General features: G+C 54.4%; 12 protein-coding genes across 12 annotated transcripts; 5 read left to right on the top strand and 7 right to left on the bottom strand.

The window, feature by feature from the left end:
• Positions 1–261: 261 nt before the first annotated feature.
• K452DRAFT_326918 (uncharacterized protein) lies at positions 262–1,577 on the top strand (the record flags this gene model as incomplete). The annotated part of the gene is made up of 4 exons (XM_033544878.1): positions 262–510; positions 562–859; positions 916–1,071; positions 1,126–1,577. The coding sequence occupies 4 exons, from the start codon at positions 262–264 to the stop codon at positions 1,575–1,577; spliced, it is 1,155 nt and encodes a 384-aa protein (XP_033397604.1).
• Positions 1,578–2,442: 865 nt separating this feature from the next.
• Positions 2,443–3,318, bottom strand: K452DRAFT_228323 (glycosyltransferase family 2 protein; the record flags this gene model as incomplete). Its single annotated transcript, XM_033536954.1, has 2 exons — positions 2,443–3,064; positions 3,221–3,318. The coding sequence occupies 2 exons, from the start codon at positions 3,316–3,318 to the stop codon at positions 2,443–2,445; spliced, it is 720 nt and encodes a 239-aa protein (XP_033397603.1).
• Positions 3,319–3,556: 238 nt separating this feature from the next.
• Positions 3,557–4,739, top strand: K452DRAFT_287858 (uncharacterized protein). Its single transcript, XM_033540549.1, has 2 exons — positions 3,557–4,280; positions 4,351–4,739. Exons 1-2 carry the CDS (start codon positions 3,875–3,877, stop codon positions 4,626–4,628), a joined length of 684 nt encoding a protein of 227 aa, XP_033397602.1. The 5' UTR covers positions 3,557–3,874; the 3' UTR covers positions 4,629–4,739.
• A 691-nt stretch (positions 4,740–5,430) lies between these two features.
• K452DRAFT_351345 (uncharacterized protein) lies at positions 5,431–7,319 on the top strand. Its single transcript, XM_033545712.1, has 2 exons — positions 5,431–5,609; positions 5,663–7,319. The coding sequence occupies exons 1-2, from the start codon at positions 5,459–5,461 to the stop codon at positions 7,120–7,122; spliced, it is 1,611 nt and encodes a 536-aa protein (XP_033397601.1). The 5' UTR covers positions 5,431–5,458; the 3' UTR covers positions 7,123–7,319.
• Positions 7,208–8,035, top strand: K452DRAFT_333683 (uncharacterized protein; the record flags this gene model as incomplete). Its single annotated transcript, XM_033545180.1, has 3 exons — positions 7,208–7,604; positions 7,714–7,731; positions 7,835–8,035. Exons 1-3 carry the CDS (start codon positions 7,374–7,376, stop codon positions 8,033–8,035), a joined length of 450 nt encoding a protein of 149 aa, XP_033397600.1. The 5' UTR covers positions 7,208–7,373.
• A 652-nt stretch (positions 8,036–8,687) lies between these two features.
• On the bottom strand, positions 8,688–9,457 carry K452DRAFT_287856 (uncharacterized protein). The gene has a single exon (XM_033540548.1). The coding sequence runs from the start codon at positions 9,422–9,424 to the stop codon at positions 8,858–8,860; it is 567 nt and encodes a 188-aa protein (XP_033397599.1). The 5' UTR covers positions 9,425–9,457; the 3' UTR covers positions 8,688–8,857.
• Positions 9,458–11,512: 2,055 nt separating this feature from the next.
• K452DRAFT_35021 (uncharacterized protein) lies at positions 11,513–12,014 on the bottom strand. The gene has a single exon (XM_033545640.1). The coding sequence runs from the start codon at positions 11,926–11,928 to the stop codon at positions 11,575–11,577; it is 354 nt and encodes a 117-aa protein (XP_033397598.1). The 5' UTR covers positions 11,929–12,014; the 3' UTR covers positions 11,513–11,574.
• K452DRAFT_35037 (uncharacterized protein) lies at positions 12,007–12,902 on the bottom strand. The gene has a single exon (XM_033545653.1). It carries the CDS (start codon positions 12,809–12,811, stop codon positions 12,101–12,103), a length of 711 nt encoding a protein of 236 aa, XP_033397597.1. The 5' UTR covers positions 12,812–12,902; the 3' UTR covers positions 12,007–12,100.
• A 1,450-nt stretch (positions 12,903–14,352) lies between these two features.
• On the bottom strand, positions 14,353–16,493 carry K452DRAFT_318815 (uncharacterized protein). The gene is made up of 2 exons (XM_033544187.1): positions 16,298–16,493; positions 14,353–16,245 (listed from the first exon to the last, which is right to left on the bottom strand). Exons 1-2 carry the CDS (start codon positions 16,479–16,481, stop codon positions 14,477–14,479), a joined length of 1,953 nt encoding a protein of 650 aa, XP_033397596.1. The 5' UTR covers positions 16,482–16,493; the 3' UTR covers positions 14,353–14,476.
• Positions 16,494–17,086: 593 nt separating this feature from the next.
• Positions 17,087–20,399, bottom strand: K452DRAFT_318814 (uncharacterized protein; the record flags this gene model as incomplete). Its single annotated transcript, XM_033544186.1, has 5 exons — positions 17,087–18,453; positions 18,504–18,854; positions 18,908–19,071; positions 19,677–20,267; positions 20,317–20,399. 5 exons carry the CDS (start codon positions 20,397–20,399, stop codon positions 17,087–17,089), a joined length of 2,556 nt encoding a protein of 851 aa, XP_033397595.1.
• A 439-nt stretch (positions 20,400–20,838) lies between these two features.
• Positions 20,839–21,922, bottom strand: K452DRAFT_250820 (uncharacterized protein). Its single transcript, XM_033538190.1, has 2 exons — positions 21,805–21,922; positions 20,839–21,746 (listed from the first exon to the last, which is right to left on the bottom strand). Exons 1-2 carry the CDS (start codon positions 21,893–21,895, stop codon positions 20,938–20,940), a joined length of 900 nt encoding a protein of 299 aa, XP_033397594.1. The 5' UTR covers positions 21,896–21,922; the 3' UTR covers positions 20,839–20,937.
• Positions 21,923–22,186: 264 nt separating this feature from the next.
• On the top strand, positions 22,187–24,207 carry K452DRAFT_358948 (uncharacterized protein). The gene is made up of 4 exons (XM_033546231.1): positions 22,187–22,346; positions 22,466–23,083; positions 23,133–23,729; positions 23,782–24,207. Exons 1-4 carry the CDS (start codon positions 22,247–22,249, stop codon positions 24,111–24,113), a joined length of 1,647 nt encoding a protein of 548 aa, XP_033397593.1. The 5' UTR covers positions 22,187–22,246; the 3' UTR covers positions 24,114–24,207.
• The last annotated feature ends 202 nt before the right edge of the window (positions 24,208–24,409 follow it).

Below are 24,409 nucleotides of genomic sequence, written 5' to 3'. Positions count from 1 at the left end.
TCCGCGCGTTCGTTGCTGCGCCGCCGGGAAGCCTGCCTGTTCGGGAGCGTAGCGATGCCGGTTGTGGCTGCCCCATTGCCCGCCTCGCAAGCACCGTCCACAAACAGGCAGCCCGCCTATCCTCCTGAGCCCCGCCGCAGGCTCTACTGTTCCTGCGTTCGCGCCTTCCATATCTTCTGCTCTCACCCCGGCCTTGGCACCTTCTCCGAGGTGCATTCGCTCTTTCAATCCTTCTCCACCAACCACACCCCGCCGCCCGCCATGGAGGACAGAAGCCAGGAGGTCCTGGCCGTTGCCGTGCTTTTCTTTGCCATGTCGTGGCTGGCTGTCATGCTGCGCGTTTACGTCCGAATCATCCTTCTCAAGAGTTGGGGTCTCGACGATTGGGCCATGGCCGTGGCCCTGCTATGCTTCACCATCTACCTGATTTGCCAGCTCGGAGGCGTCTACTATGGCACCGGCCGACATTATCATGACTTGGACGAAAGCGACTTCCACAAAGGCTTAGGCGTACGTAGCGCCGCCTGCCTTCTGTGAACCTTGCATGCTAACCGTCTCTAGTTCTGGTGGCTTTGCGAAATCTTCTACGTTTTGAGTTCGACATCACTCAAGGTTGCCATCGGCCTTTTCCTTCTGCGCATTGCTGTCAACAAGCAGCACATTGTCATCATTCACGTCATTAATGCCGCATCAATTGTCTTTGGCTTGGCCTATGTGTGCGTCGTCGCCTTTCAGTGCACGCCGGTCCACACCTTCTGGACGATCCGGCCAAACAACCCCAATTGCCTTCCCAGAGACACCGTCGCCAACGTCACGTACGCCGCCAGTGCCTTGGCATCATTCGCGGATTGGACTTTCGGTGCGTTTATTGCACGACCGTAGCAGCGTAACCCACAGTGCTGACTCCAATCTCAGGTATTCTCCCGGGCTTCATCGTTTGGGATCTGCACATGAACAAGCGCACCAAGATAGTAGTGGTCGGAATCCTGGGCTTCGCGGCCATCGGCAGCACGGCTACACTGGTCCGCATTCCGTTCATCAAGGGCCTCAAGACTCCAGACGACTTCCTCTGTACGCCGCCCCTGAATATCAACCATGACACTTCAAACTAATCTTGTACCATAGGGACCTCAACCGACATTGCCATCTGGTCGACGATTGAACCCGGTATCGGTATCACTGCCGCATGTATCGCCACGTTGCGGCCGCTGCTCCAAATGTTCTTACACCGCACCGGTCTCAGCACTCACTCGCACACCAACACCACGCCTTTCACTCCCAACTGGGGCTCAGGCAACCACCTCGCGACTAAAGGTCGCGCGGGTTACATCCGCAGTGGCAGCTTCGCGCATGGTATGGAGACTCTCCGGCCCGACTACTCGGGCACGACGACCACCGTCACCGGTCGCGGTGACAAGAGCTGGCGCTGTGACAGCGATGACAACAGCTTGGAAGAGAACGTTGCCACTAGCTGCAATGGTGTGCAAATCAACAAGACGGTGCAAATCACCCATATAACCGAAGAGGCGGCAGAAGATCATCACAACCACAGAATATCGGGTGATGATGCAGTATAATGGGCAATTTTTCTTCTTCGAATCTTCCTTTCTCCCTAGGGCAAAAGAAAAAAAGGTGGCATGTTTGATTCTACATATTCGACTCGGCGTCCGGGGTGGCGGTGATGGCGCGCGGTGCAGCTCAAAGCGAGATACCTGGACTGTTATTTTTTCGATTTCTAGCGCCTTCGCGTGGGCATATTCTCTTTCTCTTTTCTTTTCTTTTCTTTTCCTTGCTCTTTTTCCCTTTGTCGATATCCACCACATGACGAGCCACGTGCGCTGCTCATCTTTCATCTTCACTTCTTTCCCTGTCATTCTATTACCTATTACCCGTCTCCAATCTACGGCCCTTTGGCGGTGAGGGCCGTGCGCGAAGCCTCGGGCGTTCACATCAGTAATCACTGCCAAACCATCAACAATCAATTACTCACTCACTCGCACGCGCGTGCTCTCTACATCATGCAACCATGCACTTAAGTCCAGTTATCGGGTCGTGTGGATCCGTACGTAACACCGTGCCTCGACGATGAAACTGCCGCTTCCGTACGCGTCCTCTCTACTTCACACAATCATGCACTCCCGTCGTCCAACCGTGCAGATACGTACGTTAAAACGCGTGTCGACGAAACCGCCCGCTCTCCGAAAAAAAGCTTCTGCAGAATGTATAGGCACATCGGAGTGGAATTAGGCGCCTGTGGCCGAGCTTCTAAGTCGCAATTTGCTGCCTCCACAAGTATTGAAACCTAAGCTTTCTGCGGCACTGACATTACTTACTCCACAACGGCCCCGTTCCACTCCGATGCGCCTACACCATGTACCTTGATATACCGCCTGTTCCTCCAACGCCAATCAAAATGCGGACAATCGCCAGTGGGAACTCTCTCTAGACCTTAAGCCAGAGGGAAAGCACACCCTTGGCGTACTCGACGATCTCATCACCACCCAGCTTGCTCTCTCCGTACAGACGGTCCACGAAGGTGATGGGCACCTCGGCGACCGAGAAGCCCATAGCCTTGGCCCTAACCATCATCTCCATCTGGAAAGTATAGCCCTTGCTCTCGGTGCTGGTGATGACCTTGGCCAGGACCTCTTTCTTGTACAGCCTGAAGCTACCGGTGAGATCGCTAACGCCGGGGCGCAGTAGGGTGTCGGCGAAGAGGTTGGCGCCGCGACTGACAAACTTGCGCTTGAGGTCCCAACCGAAGACGCCGCCATTGCCGGCGTAGCGCGTGCCGGTGACGATGTCGTAGTTGCGTACCTTCTGCACCTTGACCATCTCGGCGATGAACTTGGGGTGGTGACTGAAGTCGGCGTCCATGATGATGACATAGTTGCCCTTCGCGAACTGCAGGCCGTGGACGTAGGCCGTGCCCAGGCCCAGCTTGCCCGCGCGCGCCCTCAGTTGAATGTGGTTGGAGCCGTACGCCTTCTCGAGCTGCTTGGCGACCTCTTGAGTGCCGTCGGGCGAGCCATCGTCGACAATGATGACTTCCCAGTCGAGGTTGCTATAGCCTTATTAGTGGGGTCGTTCCATCCAGGGAGGGCTGGCCACCCGGTAGGTGAATCGCGACAGGTCAGCGAGTCCAGCGGTGAAAACTGGCAGAACCATGTCGCGATTCGTCTGCTGGGCACTCCTAGGCTGAGGGGTAGAGGAGACGTACTGCTCAGTAAAGGTCTTGTTCAGCAACCAGACGATAATGGGGAGGTTGCGGCGCTCATTGTAGGTAGGCAGAAGAACAGAGTACTTGTCGCCGGCCATTGTGGAAAGGTGTATGGAGGTTCAATTGGCGGGTTAAGGAGCGACTGGGTTTGTGAAGGGGGGGATCTGGAGCTTGTGAAGCTAGGTGGCTTGGTGTCTTCCCCGAACGCCGGGGGTCCCTGGGCCGTTGAGATCGAGATCACGTGGATGATAAGATAAACCATCTCCGTCGACAACTTCAATTCAAGTCTTTCGACGTTGGGCAAACACAGTTTTTTGATATTCATTATCAGTAAATGATTAGTCTCCTCAAAACCTAAGGCGCGCGCATCTGCACAGTTTCTCTGAGCGGTTGGCTTTCGGCGGTAACCATTTAGCTTCGAGGATTCTCAGGTCGCTTTCAAGTGCAGCTATAAAGTTTTCTGCGAGTGAATAGGTCCGGTAACAGCTCGATTCTCGAACAACGTTAATGTTCTACGGCTCCGTTGTCCGCCTCAGACGCCCTGTCACGTGGCGCGCGTTGTTCTGCCAGCTGGGCTGTGACGCGCACCCACGCGTCTCTACGCGTCGCCTGTCAGTACAATTTCAATTCCCATCTGAACCACCAAAACGCACCATGTCCACCGACAATAACAACGTCGCTGCCACACCCGCCATTGAACACGAACCACCCTCCCTCCCTGCCTCCCCGCACCCCAAGCGCAGCCGCAACATCGAGCCGGAACCCTCGTTGCCCGCAGCAGTTCCCTCTGCCGCCAGCGCCAGCCTTGCCGCCGGCGACGAATCCGGCACCGCGACCCCAACGCCCCTCGCCATGTCTAGTAGCACCGCACGCGCGGCACCCGCTCCGGAGAGCACCACGCTGCAGATCGAGCTGCTTTCTCCAGGAGCGCGCGCCCCAACCAAGGGCTCCCCCTTCGCCGCTGGCCATGACCTCTATGCCTCCGCTGACACTATGATCCCCGCGCGCAAGTGGGCTCTTGTCCCGACTGATATCAAGATCTCCGTCCCTGCGGGAACCTGTACGTCACCCTTCGTTTGTTTAAGCTGCAGACAAACCTAAATCAAGCTGACTGCTCTTCCTACCTCCAGACGGCCGCATCGCGCCCCGCTCCGGTCTTGCTTACAAGCATGGCATCGACACTCTTGCTGGCGTTATTGACGCAGATTACCGCGGCCCGGTTGGCGTCCTTCTTTCCAACCTCGACGATAAGGACTTTCCTGTTAAGCAGGGCGACCGCATCGCCCAGCTCGTCATTGAGAAGTGTGTCATGGCTGAGGTCGCCGTCGTCGAGAAGCTGGAGGACACTGTTCGCGGTGCGGGTGGCTTCGGTAGCACTGGCGGCTTTGGCAGCAATGGCACGGCTTAGATAGGTTCAGTCCATGTGCATAGTAGTGTAAGAGTGATTGGGAGGAAGAAGGATGGGATGTGTTTCTGCATTTAGAATATACCTAGCGAGATTCGCGGCTTACTACGGCTACATGATACTTTACTGAAGCGAATGCATTAAATCACTATAGATTTAGACAAAAAGATAATGCAATCACACCTATAATATGCTCCTATGGATATATTAAACGCTTCCTTTGGTTTACTTCTTGAATTCTGAGCCTGCGCTCGTGGTGAGACGTGAAGCTATCATAAAAACACCTACGTACCTTCTGACCATTGCAAGAGGCCAGAGATGGCAAGTATGGAACATTGAGGAGTCATCATGATCCATCCCATCCACTTATCTGATCATCTAGACCACCAAGTGAAACGGTCCATGCTCTACGGGTCCAAGCTTCGCGATGGAGTCTTGGACTTTTGGACTGAACTTGGCGCTTGCCCTTACAGACATGTGGGCACAGGCTTGCCTTCGAGCGTGCGTTGGCGGGTCAGTGGTACTGGTCAGTGCTGGTCTTCCGGACTGTCCCCGGCCGAGCATTGACGGCAAAGCAAGGCGGCAGTCGGCACACGCCGGGAGCTCGGAGCTCTGGATAATGTACGGTGGTATTGTAGTCGTCCGTATTGCGCGAGGTTGTTTGTAACGTATCACGCCCGGACCGTCAGAGGGAACCTTGGTGTCAGCCGGCAGAACTGCGGTATTTGTTTGAGATGAGCGCGACGCGACCCACGCGCGTCTTGCACCCGCGTCGAGACTGACGCTTACTCCGTCACTCCGTATACCCCTCTCCCGCTCCACTGCCACCCGCCATGGCCACCGTAACCATGACTGCCAACTCCGACCTGAGTACCCGCTGCGGTGCCGTCCGTGCCGAATTGAAGACCTGGGAGAAGCAGTTCGCTGCCGCCAACGGAGGCCGCAAGGCAGGACGCGGTGACATAAAAGTGAACGCGAGCATCGGTACGACTGCATGAATGCAGACCAAGGCAAACCTGGCTAACATGGTGTTGCAGCATCCAAGTACAAGGAATACAACAAGCTCCGCGACATCCTCGACGGCAAGACCAAAGCCCCCAGCAAACCTGACCAGCCTGCCTCGCCCAAGCGCAAAGCCTCCGCCACCCTTCCGACGTCAGAGACTCCCACCAAGAAAGTAAAGACGGCCTCGAGCATACCGGTCGCCACACCTACCCGACACTCTGCCAACCGGCCAAGCGTGCAAGAAAAACTCCTCTCCGCGTCAAAGCTTTTCTCCCCGTCCCACGCCAAGCTCATGCTTGGCCCCACGCCGCAAAAGGACGGTATTGTGTTAGGAATCTTCGACCTGCTCCCGACCGAAAGCCCAAGCAAGCCGCGCACCGTTCTTGGCGACATCGAGGCCAATACGCTGCGCACACCGCAGAAAGCCACCTCCTCCTACACTGACGATGAGCTCCTTCAGAGCGGCCGGCTCTTCAGCCGCACACCCGTCTCTGAGGGCAAACGTAATTTTCTGGACCAATTCGCGACGCCCATGAAACGGAAGCGTGGCGATGAGCAGGGCACGCCGTCTTCCAGGGGCCAAGCCACTCCGATGTTCCTGCGGAGAGACTTTAGGACACTTGAGACTGTGGCGGAGGATGTGCCTTTGAGCCCTAAGCCGAGGAAACCCAGGAGCTTCATCCGAAGCTTTAGCACCATCTTGCAAGAACGGAAGAAGGAGATGGAAAAGGACAAGAAGAAGGAGCAAGAGGAACTGCAGCGACAGGAAGCCCAAAGACAGCAGGAGGAGCCCGACTACGACGATGATGAGGAAGCCCTTAGGGAATTAGAAGCAGAGGCAGAAGACCTGCCCATGCCCAAGAGAAAGGCCACGGACGTACTCGTCGCAGACAGCCAGGCCACCATGAAACTCGGCGCCGACGGCGAAAACCTCTCCGACACGGACGAAGCCAGCGACGCAGAAAATGACGGCCAACAGCCGCGCAAGGCGTGGAAGAAGCGCGGCCAGAAGCGCCAGACCAAGCGCGTCATCATGAGGCCCGTCCGCACGCGTCCGCAGTCACAACCCTCGGCAGCGCCCGCTGCCTCCGATGGTGATGACGAAAGCGCAGAAGAGGGCGACGAGGTGCATGACGACGAGACCTCGGTCGTGCCCGAGACGCAGCTGCAGCATGCTACGCGCTTGGACCAAGACGACGAGTCAGACAGTGCGACCATTCCTGATGGGGAAGAATTGGACCACGGCAGCGACTACGATGACGAGGCACAAGCGAGTAAGAAGAAACCGCAGACTAAGCCGGAAACCACTACCACGGTAAAGAGCAAGACAAACGGTGCACAGAAGGAGGAAAATAAGGAAGAAAATATTGTCAAGAAGGCGGCGCGCAAGATTGGCGCGACGGCGCACGCGAACTTCCGCAGGCTGAAGATTAAGAACAAGAATTCCAGGGCTGGTGGTGGCGGAGGGAGATGGGGGCGGAGTAGGCGGTAGTGTAAGCTGTACTTTGTTAAGGGTATATTTTTTATAGGTGGTTGATTCATCATCCATCATTTTAGTGTGGAGCAACCGTTTCCGATGAAGACAGCAGTGTAGAAATACCAGCAGTGGTTCTCCAGCACACAGACCAGCACCTGCCTATAAGCACAAGTATAAATACCGGCTAAGTAGCGACCATATTTCCTCTGCAGCCACCAACAACCTCTGCAGTCTCAGACAAGCATTGGGATCCAACTCCAAGCATCATGCTAGGACAGCGCGCCCTCGCGCTTCTAGGGCTCCTGGTCCCCTTGAGCACCGCCCGCGCCTTGACGGAAATGCCCAAGGTAACGACGTACACGGGCATGTACCCCCGGAAACTCTGGACCGAGTATCTCCCCGATCAGAGATGGTGGGACATCAAGAGTAACGACAAGATGTTCTCGACGTGCTGGGCAGTTTGTATGGAATTTGATATCGAGTGTGGCGTGGACTGGGTAAGCTTTGTGCTGCTCCCTCGCTGTTCTCTCTCTCTCTCTCTCTCTCTCTCTCTGTATTCTTTTCCGTACGTGGGAACAAGGTGCAGCTTGCTGACGTGTACGGTAGTTGAATGTGGAAGTCGAAGTAAGTCTTCCCGTCTTACCCTAGGGTCATTATCTTATTCTTCTCGTTCTTCCCCATTCCTGCCTCTTCACAACACCACACTAACCCGCCCCGCAACAACCAGGGCTGCAAGACGTGCTGCGCCGAGCAGACGATCTTCACGTACAGCAGCGAATGGACGGGCCCCGAAGACGGCGTCTGGCGAGAGGGCCCGGAGACGGACTGGGGCAAGGACGACCTGTTCGACGACACGCTCGACCCCTACTACGACTGGGGCCAGACCGAGTTTGTCACTGTCGCCGGCGACTGGGACGATTATCGTTGACGACGGTTGACGTTGGTGATTAAGAGGGAATCGAGCGTACTTGCCGTGATGGGCGGACCTGCTCGTCGTCTGCCTGCTGTGTGTGATGGTGTACCGACCAATGCAATGTCATGGCAGGGCCGCCCTGAGTTGCAAAAAGTATTCCTTGACCTGTCTTCTAGAGCGGGTTGGTTATAGGTAGTCCTAATTGAACACCCCCTTGCCTAGCTACGAGCCTGGGTTGTGAGTTTGAGTGAAGAGCTTTATACGTATGCCGCAAAAATCTGAACTGCGTTTCGTTTCTACTCTGTACAAGTGTTATCATGTTTTTAGGTGGTGAATCTCGCTTGGCTGTGACAGACGTTGCCTATGGATTGTCGGGGTGGTAGATTCGTATTTAGCTAGCAGGGATAATTTTCCGGCGGTAACCTACTTAGGCAGTCGCTAGTGATTTTAAAGATAGCTGACAAAATATTCCGGATAAACCTTCGTATCGCTTACTTATAAGAGCTTAGAGTATACCTGAACAGGCTACCGCCGGAAAAACACCCCTGCTAGTTAAATACGAATCTACCACCCCGACACCAGATGATGCCTACTCATACTCTACGAGCAGTGGCAAGTCTACAAGTCTAAGGGTGAAAGATGGTGAAATTCGTAGCTAGGTTATGCTTCAAAGATATCTGCTGTATTCGTACAACCGGTGCCTATCCCGATCGTCCCTTACTACCTATCCATGCCCGTGAAACCTAGTAAGTTAAGGAATCGACAGTCAATTTTTGCCGCGACCTAACAAAGCTTCCTACAACGACGTGCACTTTCATCTTCATGTTTGTCACCTACTCAAGCACCGGGAGGGGGTGGAGGAGGCTGATCACCGGGAGGCGGTGGCGGAGGAGCATCGCCAGGAGGCGGCGGGGGCGGCGGGCTGCCTGCGGCTCCGTATCCGGCAAACATGCCGGGCATGCCAGGAGGCGGGGCGGGCATGCCCGGCGGAGCACCGTAAGCTGCGGCTTGGTCGCCATATCCTCCGGGGTAGCCGTAGCCATAAGACTGTCCACCCGGAGGCGGGGGAGGGGCAGCAGCGCCCGTTTGCCAGGGTGCCGCGCCGGGCGCCGCAGGAGGGGCACCGTAGCCTCCGGGAGCGCCACCATAGCCGTAACTTTCGCTGCCACTGCGACCACCACCGGCAGCCCAAGGAGGAGCCGAGCCGCTGTCGCGGTCTTCGCGATCGCGGCGAGGTTGATGCCAGGGAGCCGGACCACCGGTCGGGCCACGTTGCCAAGGCTTCATGTCGCGGTCGTTGCCATAGCCATCCGCCTCGTATCCGCCAGGGCCAGCTTCGATACGTTGCTGAGGAGCGCTCCCACCGATGGCAGCCGGAGCCCCGCCACCACCAAGTTCGGACATAAGCGCTTCGTACTCGCGATCGACAGCATCGCCTGCGCCAGGCCTGGGACCGGCGTTGCGCCAGCTTGCTCCACGTTGCCGGTCAGGGCAATCGCGAGCCATATGGCCAGCGTTACCACAGACACGACAGATGATGTTGGCGGTGAAATTACGCTGCTCGGGACAGTCGTACTTGCGATGACCGATTTGACCACAGTTCTGGCATGCCTGGTTTTCGTCGTCACGGAGGGTACCGTTGAGAGCGGCGAGTTCACGAAGTTGGTTGCGCTTGAGTTCGTTCTGGCCTTCGGGGATAGAAGCAGCCTAAGGAATGTGTTAAATTTGACACCATGAGGGACAAGGGACAAGCACTTACAGTCTCGATGACGTTGTGAATCAACTTCTTCGCCTTGTTGACCTTCTCCTCCGTGTCGGCCATGATCAAACAATGCAGGTCTTCTTCCTGGTTGCTGGTGTGAGCAGCGTCAGACCGACCCTTTCCTTCCTTCACGGAGCCCTTGCCACGAATGGCAATTTTGGCGCCAGACTCAGACTCCATTTTCTTGAGGGTGTTTCCACGGGGTCCGATAAGAAGTCCAACTGTTAGTAGCAAAGAAAAGCTAGAGTCAGTCAAATATTCCGTAAGTTATGCAAGGTGAGTGAAATGTGTTAGTGCAGAGAGCAACGCTGCGCACAAGTAGTGTCGCAGACTTTGAAAGAAATGATAAGAATGGGCAGATGTTAGAGGTTAGAAATCGAGGGTTAGCAATCATACTGAAGTTAATCTCCGGGTAGTCGTTGACCGGAACATAGACCTTCTCTTGGGTCTTTGTGGGACGCCTGTAGTCAGATGGCGGATGGTAGTTGGGAATGACCTTCATGGCCTTCTCAATCAGCTTGTGGCGCTCGTCCTCGAGGCGCTTGCGGTAACGGTATTCGCGGGTGTTGACACGACGACCGAAGTTGTCATACTGCGGCGGGGGCGACGGCGACCTGTCACCGTCGGCTGGCACAACGTCGTTGATCCTCAGCTTTTGGCTGATTTCTTCGATGCGCAAGTGCAAAGTATAAGCCTCCAGCTGCTCAGCAGTCATGTGCGCCGTGATGGCGGTCGTCAAGCCCATGAGGCCAGCGGCCTTGTTGTCCGAGGCATCGCCCCACCGATTCCGCTTCTTGCGCTTGCGCGTGCCGTCAGGGTTGAGCTCTGCTACGCGCGTCAATACACCGAACAGAGCGAAGGGAGGGGCTTGTGTCGAACTTACCACGAACGGGGCTGCGACCCCGCTTAGTGCCCATGTCGGTCAAACCCGTCGCGGGCGCAGATGGATCGTAGCCATCGCTTTCGCCCTGGCCAGACTCGCTGCCGAAGCGGCGGCGATTGCCCAACGGGATGTTGTTGGAACCGGTAATGCCCTGATTGCGCCACGACATGGTGATGGCGACGGAGATGCAAGGTGGTGGGTGATGGTTTGAGGTGAGACGCCGTCGCCCACGAAGAGGCGGAGCTTTTGGCCAAGAGTTTTAGCGCAACATCCACGTGATCATCACGCGCAGCTGCCATCGGGCACTTCGCCCAGCAGTCATAAGTGAAAGAGAAAATAGACTGGCTGGAATAATATAAGAAAAATAGGGACGATGAGAGGTGCTTAGCGTATTCTTAGCAGTCGCGCAGGAGAGGGTGTGGTGTGGCGAAACGTTCGATGCTGAGTAGATGTTTGACGTGTTTGCGAACATTTAGTATGGACCCTGAGAGACGTCTAAAGTCGCGTCTTGCAGAACCACTGTCAAATAGTTATCCTTCTTACTACAAAAGTTATCGAGAATAGCTTACGAGCAGACCTATAATGCCTCCAATCCATCTCTCACCGAGAGCTGCTCCTATCGAATGCTCAAAGGTTCTGCCAAAGGCGCGAACGCGTCTATGGGTGTCTCGGTGCACGAATCCTCGCGAAGTGGCGGATGCCACAACTACAGACGCACGGGTGCAGCAACAAGACAAAAACCTAAGATTGAGGCTGTATCTTTCATGGTATTTACCATTCCATAAAGAGAAGCATACATACCCCTGGAACATTTGTCACGTATCCATACCCGACGCAGCCCGGCCCGACGGCAGAAACCCGGCATGATGGTGGATTTCGGCGGGCGGCAAAGCACGCGATGACGAGTGTTTAATGCGCTGTGGATAGGGGAGTTGCAACGGACCCATTTTGGCGTCTTAGATGCCGACGTCCGTCGAAGCTCGACGTCCACGCGTGCGGGCGGGCATGGGTCACCTTCCAGCTTCCATACCACATTCGACGAACCCCTGGTCGGACTCGGGAATTTCCTTGGTCGTTCCGGACTGCCTGAAGAGGAGAGAGTGCCAAGGTGTTGATAAGGCGATCGTCGTGAAGATCCTCCTCGGACGGGCAGCCGCGAGTGAATTTGCGCAGGGAACGGTTCTTTGACAGTTCCCGCTCTGCCGCTCTCTCTCTCTTGCCGACAGATGAGCGAGCGAGCGAGCCATCTGCGACGAGCATCATTCAGACGAAGCAGCCGTTGCTGATCGATCATCTTGAAGAATGCACGAGCAGGGCCCCCCCGCTCGCTCGTGCTCCCCAATCCAATCGCCCGGACTCCAGGTCGCCGTGGTGTCGGATCGGGGGTTCATGCAGCGAGCGGAAAAAGCGCCGCATTTGGGGGTCCACCCCCGAGTCAGCCCAGCAGGGTGTGCCGGCGTCGCGGCGTGGGTCGTGGGTCGTGGGTCGAGATCAACAGGGCCTCCTTTGTCGGCCAGATTGAGTGATTAGATTGGCGCGAGGTGCCTCTTCCGAATTCCGACGGTTCAACGCCAACAAACGACGACGTTGAGAGGTTGATACCTATGACGCCGATGACGATGTCTAATTCCGCCGGAATGAGGATGCAACCTAGACATCGTGACTCGCGCGGGCCGAACCTCGACCGCCTGCCGCGTGCTACGCCGCAATCTGGCCCTGCGGTCTGGAATTGGGCCTTGGAGGGCGCGGAATGGCTGCGCGGTCGACATCCTTGCCGCCCTCGTGGCAGCCCGACGATGAGGGCGCGGGGGCAGCCGTGCGGAGGAGAGACGCGGCGCCGTGCCGTGTGTGGTGTGTGGTTAATGGTTGAGTTGTTGTTGTTGTTGTCGGGGGGTGGTCTCGTCTCGCGGTTGTCTGCCCACACACGCTTGCTGGGCCCTGCTCCGATCAAGCACCTTCCAGACGCGGTTCGGGCGCGCTCGCTTTGCCCTGCTTTGTTTCGACTCTCGTGCCAGACACCGGGCACTGCGTCTGCAGTTTGAACTTTGAATTCCGGGAACGTGCTTCGAGATCTCTCAGGGTCACGGCGGGCCCCGCTCGCCACGTGCTGCATGGCATTGACAAGCGCTGCGCCGCCCGCCTTCATGCGCTTTGATTCGGTGCCCCGTGCACCGCCTTCCCGCCCGTCTGCTTCATCACTATGTGTGTGACGCAGCGAGCTTCAGCGCTTCGGCAAGAGCTACGAGAGCCGCGTAGGATTCGACATCTCCGCGGACGACCTTGTTTTGCTGCTTTACCGCCTGCGTCGATGCACTTTCGCACGGCCTGCCTCTGGCCTGCTCGATTGGGGGGTTGGCCGCGCGGATCTCTGTCCCTTTAACGTCACCGGCCGGGGCTCGGGGTCTCACTGCTTTGAGGCTTGAGAGCGTGGCGGTGTGGAGATGGGGCCTTGCGGGGCAAGGATTAAGGAAGGTTCTTCGTTGTCACCTGGCCGGGTACCTGCGCGCCGTCTGCTCTGGATGCTTTGCTTTTTTTGATCCGTGATTTTTCCGTCCGCGCGGGGAACTCCGATTGCTCTCTCGTCGTGTGCTTGTGCTATTTTGGAGAGAAGGGGCAGGGCGTGCGTCTCTGTTTGATGAGTCTTGTTCGTGCACCTCCTACTTTTCGTGTTGCATGGTGACGTGCCAAACCAAGCGTTGGCGACAAGGAGATGCCCCTTGTACTTCGTATGTACAAGATAGAACAATCAATTTAGGTTGATTGGATCGTCAATTAGCGTTCAAGGTATGTCAAGCATGACTGCTCTCGGCCACAGACCAGCTACTATGAACTAATCCGGTCGTCGGTTGATCAGCAGCATAATGCTCGAGTAGCTACTTTGATATTCTATCATTGTGTGTATCTGGATAAGCAGGATGTCTTTGAGAGAAAAGTCCAGTACATCCGACGTTTCAATGAAGAGACTGTCTGCATTTAGTACAGTCAGGACTCGGGAAAAGCATGTTTATTTTTGAGTCTTAGGATTTTGTATGCCAGACATGGGTTTTAAGGTTAAACCGCTAAAAGTGTCTGGGTTTATTTCATATCATCTCATTTTATCTCTGTTTGTATATTTATCCATTCGCTACGACATAACGAGTATTTACTGTAAGTGAGAATGCTTTGTCTACGAATTCAATGTCATCATGAATAAACAACTATAATGTCAAAGTGACTATCTGAGCCTTTAAGCATCAGTGACGAATTTATTGCAAGCTATACCCGAACAGCTAGTCGTTTATTCATTTTCTTTAGCTATTAGGCACAAGGGAAATTTTAATAAAGCAGTGTTGTAGGCCATCTCCAAACAGTTATTGTCAAGACGAATCCTTATTGACTGTGTGTATATTCTAACAACATATCACATAGTTTCTGATCTTAGACCTGCTTGACTAGAACGACAAGGGAACATTTGGCATACCCAAGAAAAAGCTTATATAAATGATAAGTGTAGGAATGCTTAATTTTACCTAGTGAAAATAAAGCTTTGAAATAGGTTTTGTTCACGTAACTGATGTAGACAGTGCAAAGTAAATGAGGTCTGACTTAAGGCTTACGGGGCGTACATACAATGTACGTATGTCCATTTTAAACACGCGACCCGATGGTATTGATTATTTACTTTGAGCATCGGTAGCGAGTACTGTAGCCCGATGGGGTACGGTAGCTGCAGGGTACTTTAAAGACATCAAATGAATCACTGATTGCACTTTGCACTATTTGACAGCCAGCCTCAACGCGCGTGATGAATTCCGCAACAGCCCACAGAAATCTACAACTTAACACTCTTAACCAATCCCTTCTTGATACCCGTCATCTCACCCTTGTATCCGCCTCTGCCCTCGCCGCCCTTGTACACCGCGCGTACACTGCCCAGCTTCTTCTTCTTCTCCTCAAACTTCTTGCGCTTCTTGACACGCGGGTTGCGCACGTCCTTCTTGCGGTGCGGGGTGAGACCTCTGTTCTTCTCAATCACGTAGCTGATGGCACGCTTGCCGTCGGCACCGACCGCCTCCGTTTCGACGACTTGGCCGCCCTCGCGCGCCGCCTGTGCGTACGCAGCGGCAGCGGCGGCCTTGTCTGCCTTCTTCTTCTTCGAGCGCGCCGCCACCATGTCGTAGTACTCGTCGTCCTCGGAGGCGTCCTTGGCGCCAGCATCTGCGCGTATTGCCCGAGCCTGCCTTGCGTCTTCCTCGTCGCTGTCCCCGCCCAGCTCTTCCTCCTTGCTCGCCTTCTGCTTGCCGCGCTTCACTGCCTCCGCGTTCAGGCGCGCCTCCCGGTCCTTCAGTCGCTCGCGGTACGGAATATCCGTGTCGCCGCCGACGTCCTTGCCTGCAGCACCGCGCTTGTTGGCCTTCTGCGCAATCTGCGACGTGTAGAAGCGCAAGCTCTTCTTCTTGCGCGCCTTCTCCGCCAGCTCTTGAGCCGTGAGCTCCGTCTCATCGCCAAAGTCTGAGTCGCCGTCGGCGTTTGCCGCAGCGCTGCTGGCCTCTCGGGTTGGCTTCCGGGCTTTGGTTGTCTTCCGCACTGCTGCGCGGTCGGTGAGTGATGACAGTGCGGCAAGCTCCTCCTCCGTCTTGCGCAAGCGCTCCGCTCTCCTCGCCTCGGACTCGGCCTGAGCAGCTTCGGCGGCCTGCTGCGCCTTCGTCTTCCTCTTTGACTTGGGTTTGGCAACAGCGTCATCGATTATATCAGCGTCACCGTCAACATCCATGGACGGTTCCTCGAAAGATGCTAGCTCGTTGCTAGTATCGCTGTCTTCAATCTTGTTTGTGATTGAAAGATCCTTGACCTGAGTCCATAGCTCGCGGCACTGGACCAAGCCATCCATCACTGGATGATCACGGAGCTCCGTAGGCGACAAGGCCGTTACTGAACCGTCGGTTGTCGAAGCAGAGGTGGAGGTAAGCAGTGCAAAATACATAGTCATTGCAGCAAGATATGCCGCTAGAGCTCTGTATTTGATGACTGCTGCCGGAGTCTTAACCACCTTGTTCTGCTTCGCAACCATCGTCTTCGCGGCCTTCATCTTCTCCGCGGCCGCAGCCGCCAAAGCCAGTTCGTTGTGCAGTGGTTGTAGGTCCAGGAACTCCTTGGAAAGCGGCTCGAATTCGGGGTATCTTGTCTTGAGGATCTTGAGGCGCTCTGCGGCGCTCATGTCTTTTGTGATTTGCAACTGCGGCAAGACCTCCGTGATCACCTCACCATCTGCATCTGCCCCGGGCTCTTCTTCCTTGTCTGCAGCAATCCAGTCGGCCTCGTCGAATCCGTAGTCAGCTTCGGTCATGCCTTCGAGGTGCTTCTTCTGGAGCCGCAGTGCCTCCTTCTCTTCGTCGAGGGCATCCTGCTCCGTCTCTATCGCGTCGGCATTGTAGTAGTCTTTCTTGGAAGGACCCCAGCCTTCGGCCTCTTCGTCGTCCTCTTCATCGGCACCAGGCGCTTCTGATCCGGTTTCCTGCGCCGCGTCTTCATCGGCGTCGTCTTCGTTCTCGCTCTCAGAATAGTCCAAGACATCCTCGTCAGAGGCCTGCAGGTCCTGTTCTAAGGAAACAGTGAGCAAAGACAGCGGTTTGCATTATCCCAACGCGCTCACCTTCTTCCCGCCATCTTCTACGCCTCTTTGCCTCCGGGCCCTCGTCGAGCAGGATCTTGTCGCGGTTGATGTGGAATTCGTCTTCGGAATCGGCAACGTCGGCGTAGGTGTTGATGGCAAGTTTCGAGGAGCTCGGCGCTTCCTTGGGGGCCTGGGGGCCCGCCTTTCTCTTTTTTGCTGCCATTATGGGTTGCAGTGTCGCAGTCGGTTGGTTTGCGCGCGTCGCGCCGAAATCTCAAACGTCTTTTTCTGCCGCTCACGGGTCTGGCGGTGAGCGAGTCATGTAGTGAGTAACCACTTATCATATCAATCGAAAGTTTCCACGGCTTTCATCCTCTCAAACACTGCCAAGCGGAGATTGCAGTCTGTTGTGGCATCGAATCTATCTATACTGCAAATTTGCTGCTACGTCTACATTCGGAGCCGAGTGACACACCAAAACCCGCCCTGTTCGACTTCCTACACAAGCACTGATAAAGAACACGAAAGGAGCAATTCGAGCTGCTAATATTTCAGAAAACATTTGGCAATGGATTCCCACTTCACCTAGGTACTAAAAGAGGTGAACGAAAGTGTACTGGAGTGGAAAGAGGCTTCTGTTGAAAAAGCCAGGCAGGGCTATCAAAATACAATCGATCGCCCTCGGACTGGAAACGACACAAGATATGTTTCCCCCTCACCACCATGGCGCCGCCGTATCCGTCATGGATGAGGCTCGAATAGACCCTTTTGACCTGTGGAGAAATCTGCTACAATGCCAGAAGGTGGTATCCGATGCCTTGTAGAGCGTTACTCGTATCGCCGCCGACTGCCCATGTAGATGATTTCATCCTCGTCATCGCTCTCCAATCTAGCCAACGCTTGCGGTTGATGGCGACAAGCTTTCTTTTGTGGCGGTTCGACACCCGAAGGCTCCTCAATCATTGGCATTTTCAGAGAAGCGTCTTTGCGTGGCCTTCCCCGCTTCCTTTTCGCAAGAGGCTCTGTGCCTGCGCCGTTCTCGCCCAGTTGAGGATGTTTTCTAGGCCGGTCGGGGCCCCGCTTCATGGGCTGTGTGGTAGTCAAGCACGACGATCCTAAGAAAGCAGCCGCTCCTGATTCTCCTGACACCTGCATCTTTTTGGACAGTGATTTGGTGAGGGCTCGATCCGAGTTTTGGCCTTTGAGGTCACTTTCTTCAAAACCTCCAGCGCCAGAGTTAAGACGGGCTGTTTTTTCCAGATCCGTATTGCTGATACCCTTGGGCTTGGGGCCAGCGGCCTTCTTGGGCTTAGAACCAGCGGACTTCTTGGGCTTAGAGCTAGCGGCATTCTTTGGCTTCTGTCGCTTCCAGTCCTGGTACTCCTGCGGAGCTCCCCGCTCAATGAGGTGCGCTAGAACCCATTTATTTTGGGGTTTAAACGGATTGTAGACTCTTTTCACACCGAAAGAATGCGTGAGACGCATATAAGGCTCAGCGGATAGGTTTATACCTACGATGCTGAGAGGATCGTATTCGACACAAGCCTCGGGAGGGTAACCTTTACACGCATCTTCTCTCGTATCGAGGATTCTACTGAAGGGTGCTCGGTTGCCTTCCTGCACATTGTCTCCTGCGCGGATCAGGAGCTTTTTGGCAATGAGTGCCGGAGCGATCTTTTCCACGAACTTTCGTCCGAAATCCTTGCCTTTCCAATCGACGTAAGTGTATGTCCACTTTCTCGGACCAGTGACGTCGACTTCTTTATCCCATCGTAGAGTCGCCCGCAATCGATCCAGTTGGCCAGGGGAAGACACTGCGGGCTTCAAGTAGTAGTTGACAATCTTAGGGTTTGGGAAATTCGACGGAATGTTCCCCGCTACCGTCGCGTTCTCCTTTTCGAACTTACCTCTATAGTTCGTCCGCAGTTCCTCGGTCAATTGCCGTTTCCATGCAGTCAACTTCTGTGGAACGTTGTCCTCAGATTCTGCGATTTCGCAAAGCTTCCTGCCATAGCCAGCCTTTGCAGCTTGAATGGCAATCTGGGGTCCAAAGCCGGGAATGCTACCGCCATAGTCACCGCCTCCCATGACTGCAATAAGAATGAGGTCCTCCCTCGAGAGCCCGTTGGTCCCGTTTTTAATTGCCTCCATACGGTAGTTGCAAGCCGTGATAACATGGCGACTACGCTTTTCCACTGCGTTGTTCAATACCCAAATGTTTTCACCCCAAACAACAGCGAGTCACCATCTTTGGTTATGATCGCATCAACGATCCCCTCCTTTTCAAGCTGCGCACATTGCGCTTCCGCCTCACCAGGCGCCTCGAGCCACGGGATGCCGAAATAGTCTAGCAGATCCTTAGTGAGCCGGATGACGTGTGAGAGACCGTATTCCATCTCAATGTCTTCCTTGGTACGCATCGAGGACGCAGCCGCGGCTAGCACGGTTCCGATGAAAGATGGGGTGTAACTAGAGGCCTTCCCGCGTTTCATTTGGGGCTTTCCTGGGCCGTCGTAGACAAATACCGGCTCCACTCCAGCAGTAAGAAGGTGGGTTATGCGGAAGAAAAAGTTCCGAACCGGGTGATTCATACCGCCTATGCAACCAGGCGTGAGTGAGAGCAGCAAGACGTGAGATACAGTGACACACCATATTCTTTTGCGTTTGCAGTTGACCATTTGTACTTGAAAATCTCCATGGGCGTATCTACGGCTACTCGAAATGGGCGGCCCTTGGTTTTGACGCATTCTGTACCGAGCTGGGCGAGAGTAACCGTCTCACCGGGCGTGATTTTTCGGACTTCGTCCCACAAACTAGAGGTATAAGCTGGAATGCAGCTGTATGCATGAGGCGACACTCTTATCTGGTCACACCCATGGTAGAATGTGAATTCAGCCGTCAAATCGAGATGCGCGAAGGTGAAGATTGCGCGTCAGGACGTGGCTGACAGACGGGGGTTTTGTTGATTTTGCTGTACGCTTCCGGACAGTTGGCGGATAATGGCGAGGAGGGTGGACAGTGAAATGCGTCAGTGTCGGTGCGCGATTAGGTACCTTTATGTCTACCAAAACGCGACACGCGTCATTACGCGTATACGATGCTGAATCAACCAATAATCAATCAATATGCCCGAGAGCAGGCAGCATTCAATGGGGTGCCATTCGAGCTTCAAAATATTGACTGATTGAGTGCCTGAAGTTTTTTGAATTCGGAATTCAAGACTGTAAAGACTGTAACTAGAACTAGTTTCACCGCTGCTTCTTCAAGTGTGTTCCTCTTGCATTCTGTTGCATCCTGAATTAAGCGCAGTATTCTCGTGATTCAACTCCGAGCCACCTGGGGCTTCTGTATGTGCTAGGTATCCGCAGTATTGTTGTCCTGAGGGTGCTCGTGATAACGACAGCGATCCATTGCGCACCATTGGCTCCTCCTATCTCCGAAAGTGTCCTCATCTTCTGTCGTGCTGAGATGGATTGTAAGATCAATAAGAAAGTCGGGAATTTTCCTGAACCAGTCCCGATGTGCATCCAGGTTGACCCTGAGCTCCCCAAGGCTCTGAGCGGCCATGTCGGCCATAAACTTGCGAAGGGGTGAGCTCCGGTAAGCAGTGTTCTCATAACTCATCTTTACCGCTGACCATGGAAATGTCCAGAATCGTGCGAATGAGTCACAAAGGGCGTCTATAGTCGCATTTTTGAGAGCAACTATAAAGCGTGCATCGGCAAAGATGTAAAGTTCGCAGAGAAGGTCGAACTGATCGTCTTGGTCCGCTTGGGTTGCTTCTGTGGCAATCTCAGGGAGCCTGCGCGTGTACAACCAGTTGAGGAAAGCTTCAACAACTTCGACCGAAACTTCACTTATGTGGATAGTCTTGGTTGAGGCCTCTTGAAATCCGCCGTCGAATGCAGAGCGGAAGTAACGAGATTGACCAACGATGAGGCCCTCATGGACTTGGAACTTGACTTTCGGGTCACCGACTGTGACCGCCACCATCTGTCCGTAGTCGCGACTGTGATAAAAGTTAGTACGGATAAAAGCAAGGGCGATTGCCTACTTACAACGGTGGAAAAGCGTTGAGCTTTTCAGCATGTGGGCAGACACTCAAGCAGTGGTAGTAATCTGGATTAGGCTTCGGTCGCATGGTTGCGAGTCTGCCGTTAGGGTGAAGCCAGAAAGAAGGTGGAGCGAAACCTAGGGTGCAAGGCCTTTTGTAAGAAAGTTCCTATGGCCAAATACGGTTAGCTTAACAGGCTGGTGCTACAGTCACCAATGTGAACGGCTCCTTGACAGAGATTGGAAAGAGTCTGATCAGCACATAACAAGATAGTGACGCTAATTCTGGGACTCAGGCCTCTAGCTAGACAAAAGGTGTTTTATAGGGACTGTTTATACATATATTTCCCTGTCTCGCTAGGCGGAAGATAAACCAGAATCTACCTACTATAGAAACATGACCTGGGTTCAAGTCGTGTAGACAGTGATTCACCAGACGTCATTCTGTTGCGGTAAATAGTTAGTTTCTTGCGGTACTGCTTTTAAAGGCAATTTAGGCATCGAACAATAGCAACTCACGAAGGTGAGGACGAGTGCTGAGCTAATACAGCCTCGTATCGAATCAATCAGCAATTCTCTATATCCTTAAATCTACCATATCCAAGTATCTCGAATGTCGAGGCGGTCTAGATCTTACTACCGGTATTCTTTCGGCGCTCAGCGGTGTTCCTCTCGGCAGGCAGAATGAGCGCGACATGGTGGCTTAACGCAACGATATCCGCGTTCTCGTCCAGAACAACGACCTCCAGGTCCTGTCGTCCATTCTTGATCTGCTTCGCTCTCACACGGACAAACAACCAGTCTACACCTTCCTCGGGCAGGCACTTCTTGATGTCTAAATTCAACAGCAAGGTCGGAAACCAGTACAGCTTGGACTCTTTGTCGGTGATGCTCAGGGCCTCGATGAGCGCGGGGAAGAGGTCGCATACCAGACCTAAGCTCGCATTTGTAAACTTCTCGTCATTCTTCATATGCAACCATTCGTCGGCCAGACTGCCCATGACCTGACCGTCGCGCGGCAGGTACATTTGCACTTGTTCAAGGACCTTGCGAAACTTGGGGAACGGATTGGGCTTTACCGCCCAGGTCTTCTCCTCGCCCTTCACCAGCCGCGCAAGGTCGACCGCCGGCGGCGGCGGCTGTAGCGACCAGTTTGTTTCGAACGTTAGGCCCTGCTCGGTGTTCATGTTGGAATTGGTGATGTAGCTGACGACCTCTTCGCGGTCATCTTGCGTCAACGAGACGTGGATGACTGACGTCTGGCGGCCGAGCTTCGCGTCCCTGACCTTAAAGAGGGCGGGCCCTTGCTGAGTGCGGCGAAGGAACTCGGAATGAAGCGTTATCGTGTGCGGCTGGTTTTGCGCGGCGAGAGTGGTACGAAAGTGCTCTGCCGCGACGCGCAGAAAACAAGAGGTCACGTAGCCACCATGAGGGACTGCACTCCGTCAGCAAGCTGCTGCAAGGAACTTTGGACGCACGATTACAAATGTTACCTGAACCGACGCACCACTCGCTGTGGAAATGGGCGGAATACGTGTGCGAGTCGACGATCTTGACCGCAGTGGCCTCTTGGAAAGTTGCCATGGTGAAGTGTTTGGCGAGCCTTAGGCCCGTCGCGACGAGGCTGCAGCTACATAGCTGGAGGTGGATTGACAAGAGGTGTAAGCGGACGACGTTGTTTGGCTGCCGAGATGCCTCGGTTCGGCAGCGTTTCCCCAGAAAGTGGCGCCTGGTGCCCCGCTGGGGCCGGTTGATACCCACCCGTCAGCCGCGGGGTGCAGCACACCGAATGGGATTGCCTTCTCCAACGGGAATGCCTTCTCCAACTACCGGTCATGACGCTCAACGGCTTTATTTCCCGAGCCGCATATCTCTCCCCCTCCTCCTTCATTCCTCACCTTTCTTTTTTCTCCACACCGTTACACATCCATCATCATGCCCACCCAATCTCCTTACCCTCCTCTCCAAATCCCAGACGTTGACATCTGGTCATTTTTATTCGAAAGGAAAGACCGTCCGTTCCCCGATGACAAAGGTACGTCCCAGTGCGGTCTCGATTATTGTCGCTGCAATGCAGGGCTCCTCGATGAGCGCAAGAGCAAGGAAATGGGCTTCGGCATGCAATCTAGCGAGGAAATGCTGACACTATAGCAGTAATCTACACCGATGCCGAAACCAACCGCTCTTACACTTATGCTGAAGTAAAACAAACCGCCATCGACTTTGGCAAGGGCCTTAAAGGCCTTTGGGACTGGCAGAAAGGCGATGTCCTTAATCTCTTCACGCCAAACTGCATTGATACACCCGCCGTAACATGGGGTTGCCACTGGGCTGGCGGCATTCTATCGCCGGCAAACCCTGCCTATACCGCAGACGAACTGGCGTTCCAGCTGAGAGATTCTGGAGCCAAAGCCGTAGTCACGCAAGTTCCTTTCCTAGGAACCGTGCGGAAAGCCGCGGAAATGGTGGGCTTGTCAAAGGACCGTATTATTCTTATGGGCGACGCGCGAGATCCCGAGGGAAATGCCAAGCATTTTACCAGTGTCAGGAACATCTCGGGCGTCGCGCGCTTCAAGAGGGCGAAGGTGAACCCGGCCGAAGACTTGGCATTCTTAGTTTACTCCTCTGGAACTACAGGTCATCCCAAGGGCGTTATGTTAACTCACAGGAATATCGTGGCGAACACCATGATGAACAAATCTGTTGAAGGGAGCAAACTCAACTGGAAATCAGACAGAATTATAGCATTCCTTCCTTTTTTCCATATTTACGGTAAGAGACCCAGTAAAGGCGTGGTATAGGTTGTACTGACACGCCCTAGGTCTCACATGTATCGTGCATCACAACATGTTTAGCGGAGTACAGGTCATTGTTATGGAGAGGTTCAAACTTGAGAAGTTCTGTTACCTCGTGCAGCACCACAAGGTCACCTTCGCCTACCTTGTCCCACCAGTCGTCCTCCAGCTCAGCAAAGAACCCGTGGTCGACAAATACGACCTTAGTTCCATCCGCATGACCAACTCTGGCGCGGCACCGTTGACGCATGAAATCGTTGAGGACCTGTGGCAGAAGCGGAAATTCCCCGTCAAGCAGGGCTACGGGTTGAGTGAGACCAGCCCCACGACGCACACGCAGGAGTGGAGCGACTGGAACAAGTACATCGGATCAGTCGGCAAGCTGCTCCCAAACCAGACGGCCAAGTACATGTCGCCCGAGGAAAAGGAGGTGCCGGTGGGCGAGACGGGCGAGCTGTGGATCAAAGGCCCGAACGTCTTCAAGGGATATTGGCGCAACGCCGAGGGTACCGCCAACGCTTTGACGGAAGACGATTACTTCAAGACCGGCGACGTGGGGCACCAAGACAAGGATGGTAACTTTTATATCACGGATCGCGTTAAGGAACTCATCAAATTCAAGGGTGAGCTATGTTCCACCCCCAACAATGACTCACAGCTGACCCTTTCGAAAAGGCTTTCAGGTTGCGCCCGCGGAGCTCGAAGGCCTCCTCGTCAGCCACCCGTCCATCAACGACGTGGCTGTCATTGGCGTTTACAACAAGGGGCAAGCCACCGAGTTGCCCCGCGCATACGTCGTCCCTGCAAAGGGCGTCGAGGCCAGTCCGCAGACGGAGAAGGAGATCGTGTCTTGGCTGCAGGAGAAGGTTGCCCAGCACAAGAGACTAAGAGGCGGTGTCCGGTTCATCGATGAGATTCCGAAGAGCGTCAGCGGTAAGATTCTTCGGCGAGTATTGAAGCTCAAGGCACAGGAAGAGGAAGCGAAGGGCTTGAAGGCGAAACTATAGTTGGCCTTGATATTTATGCGGAAGATGTATCCATCCTATGTCACTTTATTGCGACGCTGTCGTAGATTTACGCTGTCATCTGCACGCAGAGTAGATCCAAGACAGATTTACGGCAACAAGTTGAGAGATTAATGTCGTGGACGGATTGAAGTGCCTGCACCGGATTTGATAAAAGGTCCCAAGGAACACAGCGCCAGTTTCCAGCAACATGGAAATTAAGAGCAAAATGTTTGTTGACCAGGCCTTCTGGTTTGCAAGCATTTGCTGTGAGTTGTTGGGTAGAAGTTGGAGATGAG

This window comes from Aplosporella prunicola, assembly GCF_010093885.1.
Source record: "Aplosporella prunicola CBS 121167 unplaced genomic scaffold K452scaffold_13, whole genome shotgun sequence".
Taxonomy (NCBI): Eukaryota; Fungi; Ascomycota; class Dothideomycetes; order Botryosphaeriales; family Aplosporellaceae; genus Aplosporella; species Aplosporella prunicola.
The sequence above is the reverse complement of the archived record's forward strand: the minus strand, read 5'-3'. Positions and strand labels throughout refer to the sequence as shown.

Excerpts from the sequence above, each read along its gene's own strand:
- K452DRAFT_35021 (XM_033545640.1), bottom strand. The coding sequence starts at position 11,928 with ATGATGCTCGTCGCAGATGGCTCGCTCGCTCGCTCATCTGTCGGCAAG.
- K452DRAFT_351345 (XM_033545712.1), top strand. The coding sequence starts at position 5,459 with ATGGCCACCGTAACCATGACTGCCAACTCCGACCTGAGTACCCGCTGC. Across the intron at positions 5,610-5,662 it reads AAAAGTGAACGCGAGCATCG|CATCCAAGTACAAGGAATAC; the intron begins GTACGACTGCAT and ends ATGGTGTTGCAG.
- K452DRAFT_358948 (XM_033546231.1), top strand. The coding sequence starts at position 22,247 with ATGCCCACCCAATCTCCTTACCCTCCTCTCCAAATCCCAGACGTTGAC. Across the intron at positions 22,347-22,465 it reads TCCGTTCCCCGATGACAAAG|TAATCTACACCGATGCCGAA; the intron begins GTACGTCCCAGT and ends ACACTATAGCAG. Across the intron at positions 23,084-23,132 it reads TCCTTTTTTCCATATTTACG|GTCTCACATGTATCGTGCAT; the intron begins GTAAGAGACCCA and ends GACACGCCCTAG.
- K452DRAFT_35037 (XM_033545653.1), bottom strand. The coding sequence starts at position 12,811 with ATGAAGGCGGGCGGCGCAGCGCTTGTCAATGCCATGCAGCACGTGGCG.
- K452DRAFT_287858 (XM_033540549.1), top strand. The coding sequence starts at position 3,875 with ATGTCCACCGACAATAACAACGTCGCTGCCACACCCGCCATTGAACAC. Across the intron at positions 4,281-4,350 it reads CTCCGTCCCTGCGGGAACCT|ACGGCCGCATCGCGCCCCGC; the intron begins GTACGTCACCCT and ends TCCTACCTCCAG.
- K452DRAFT_318815 (XM_033544187.1), bottom strand. The coding sequence starts at position 16,481 with ATGGCAGCAAAAAAGAGAAAGGCGGGCCCCCAGGCCCCCAAGGAAGCG. Across the intron at positions 16,246-16,297 it reads TAGAAGATGGCGGGAAGAAG|AACAGGACCTGCAGGCCTCT; the intron begins GTGAGCGCGTTG and ends CTGTTTCCTTAG.
- K452DRAFT_250820 (XM_033538190.1), bottom strand. The coding sequence starts at position 21,895 with ATGGCAACTTTCCAAGAGGCCACTGCGGTCAAGATCGTCGACTCGCAC. Across the intron at positions 21,747-21,804 it reads CGAGTGGTGCGTCGGTTCAG|TCCCTCATGGTGGCTACGTG; the intron begins GTAACATTTGTA and ends GACGGAGTGCAG.
- K452DRAFT_287856 (XM_033540548.1), bottom strand. The coding sequence starts at position 9,424 with ATGTCCGAACTTGGTGGTGGCGGGGCTCCGGCTGCCATCGGTGGGAGC.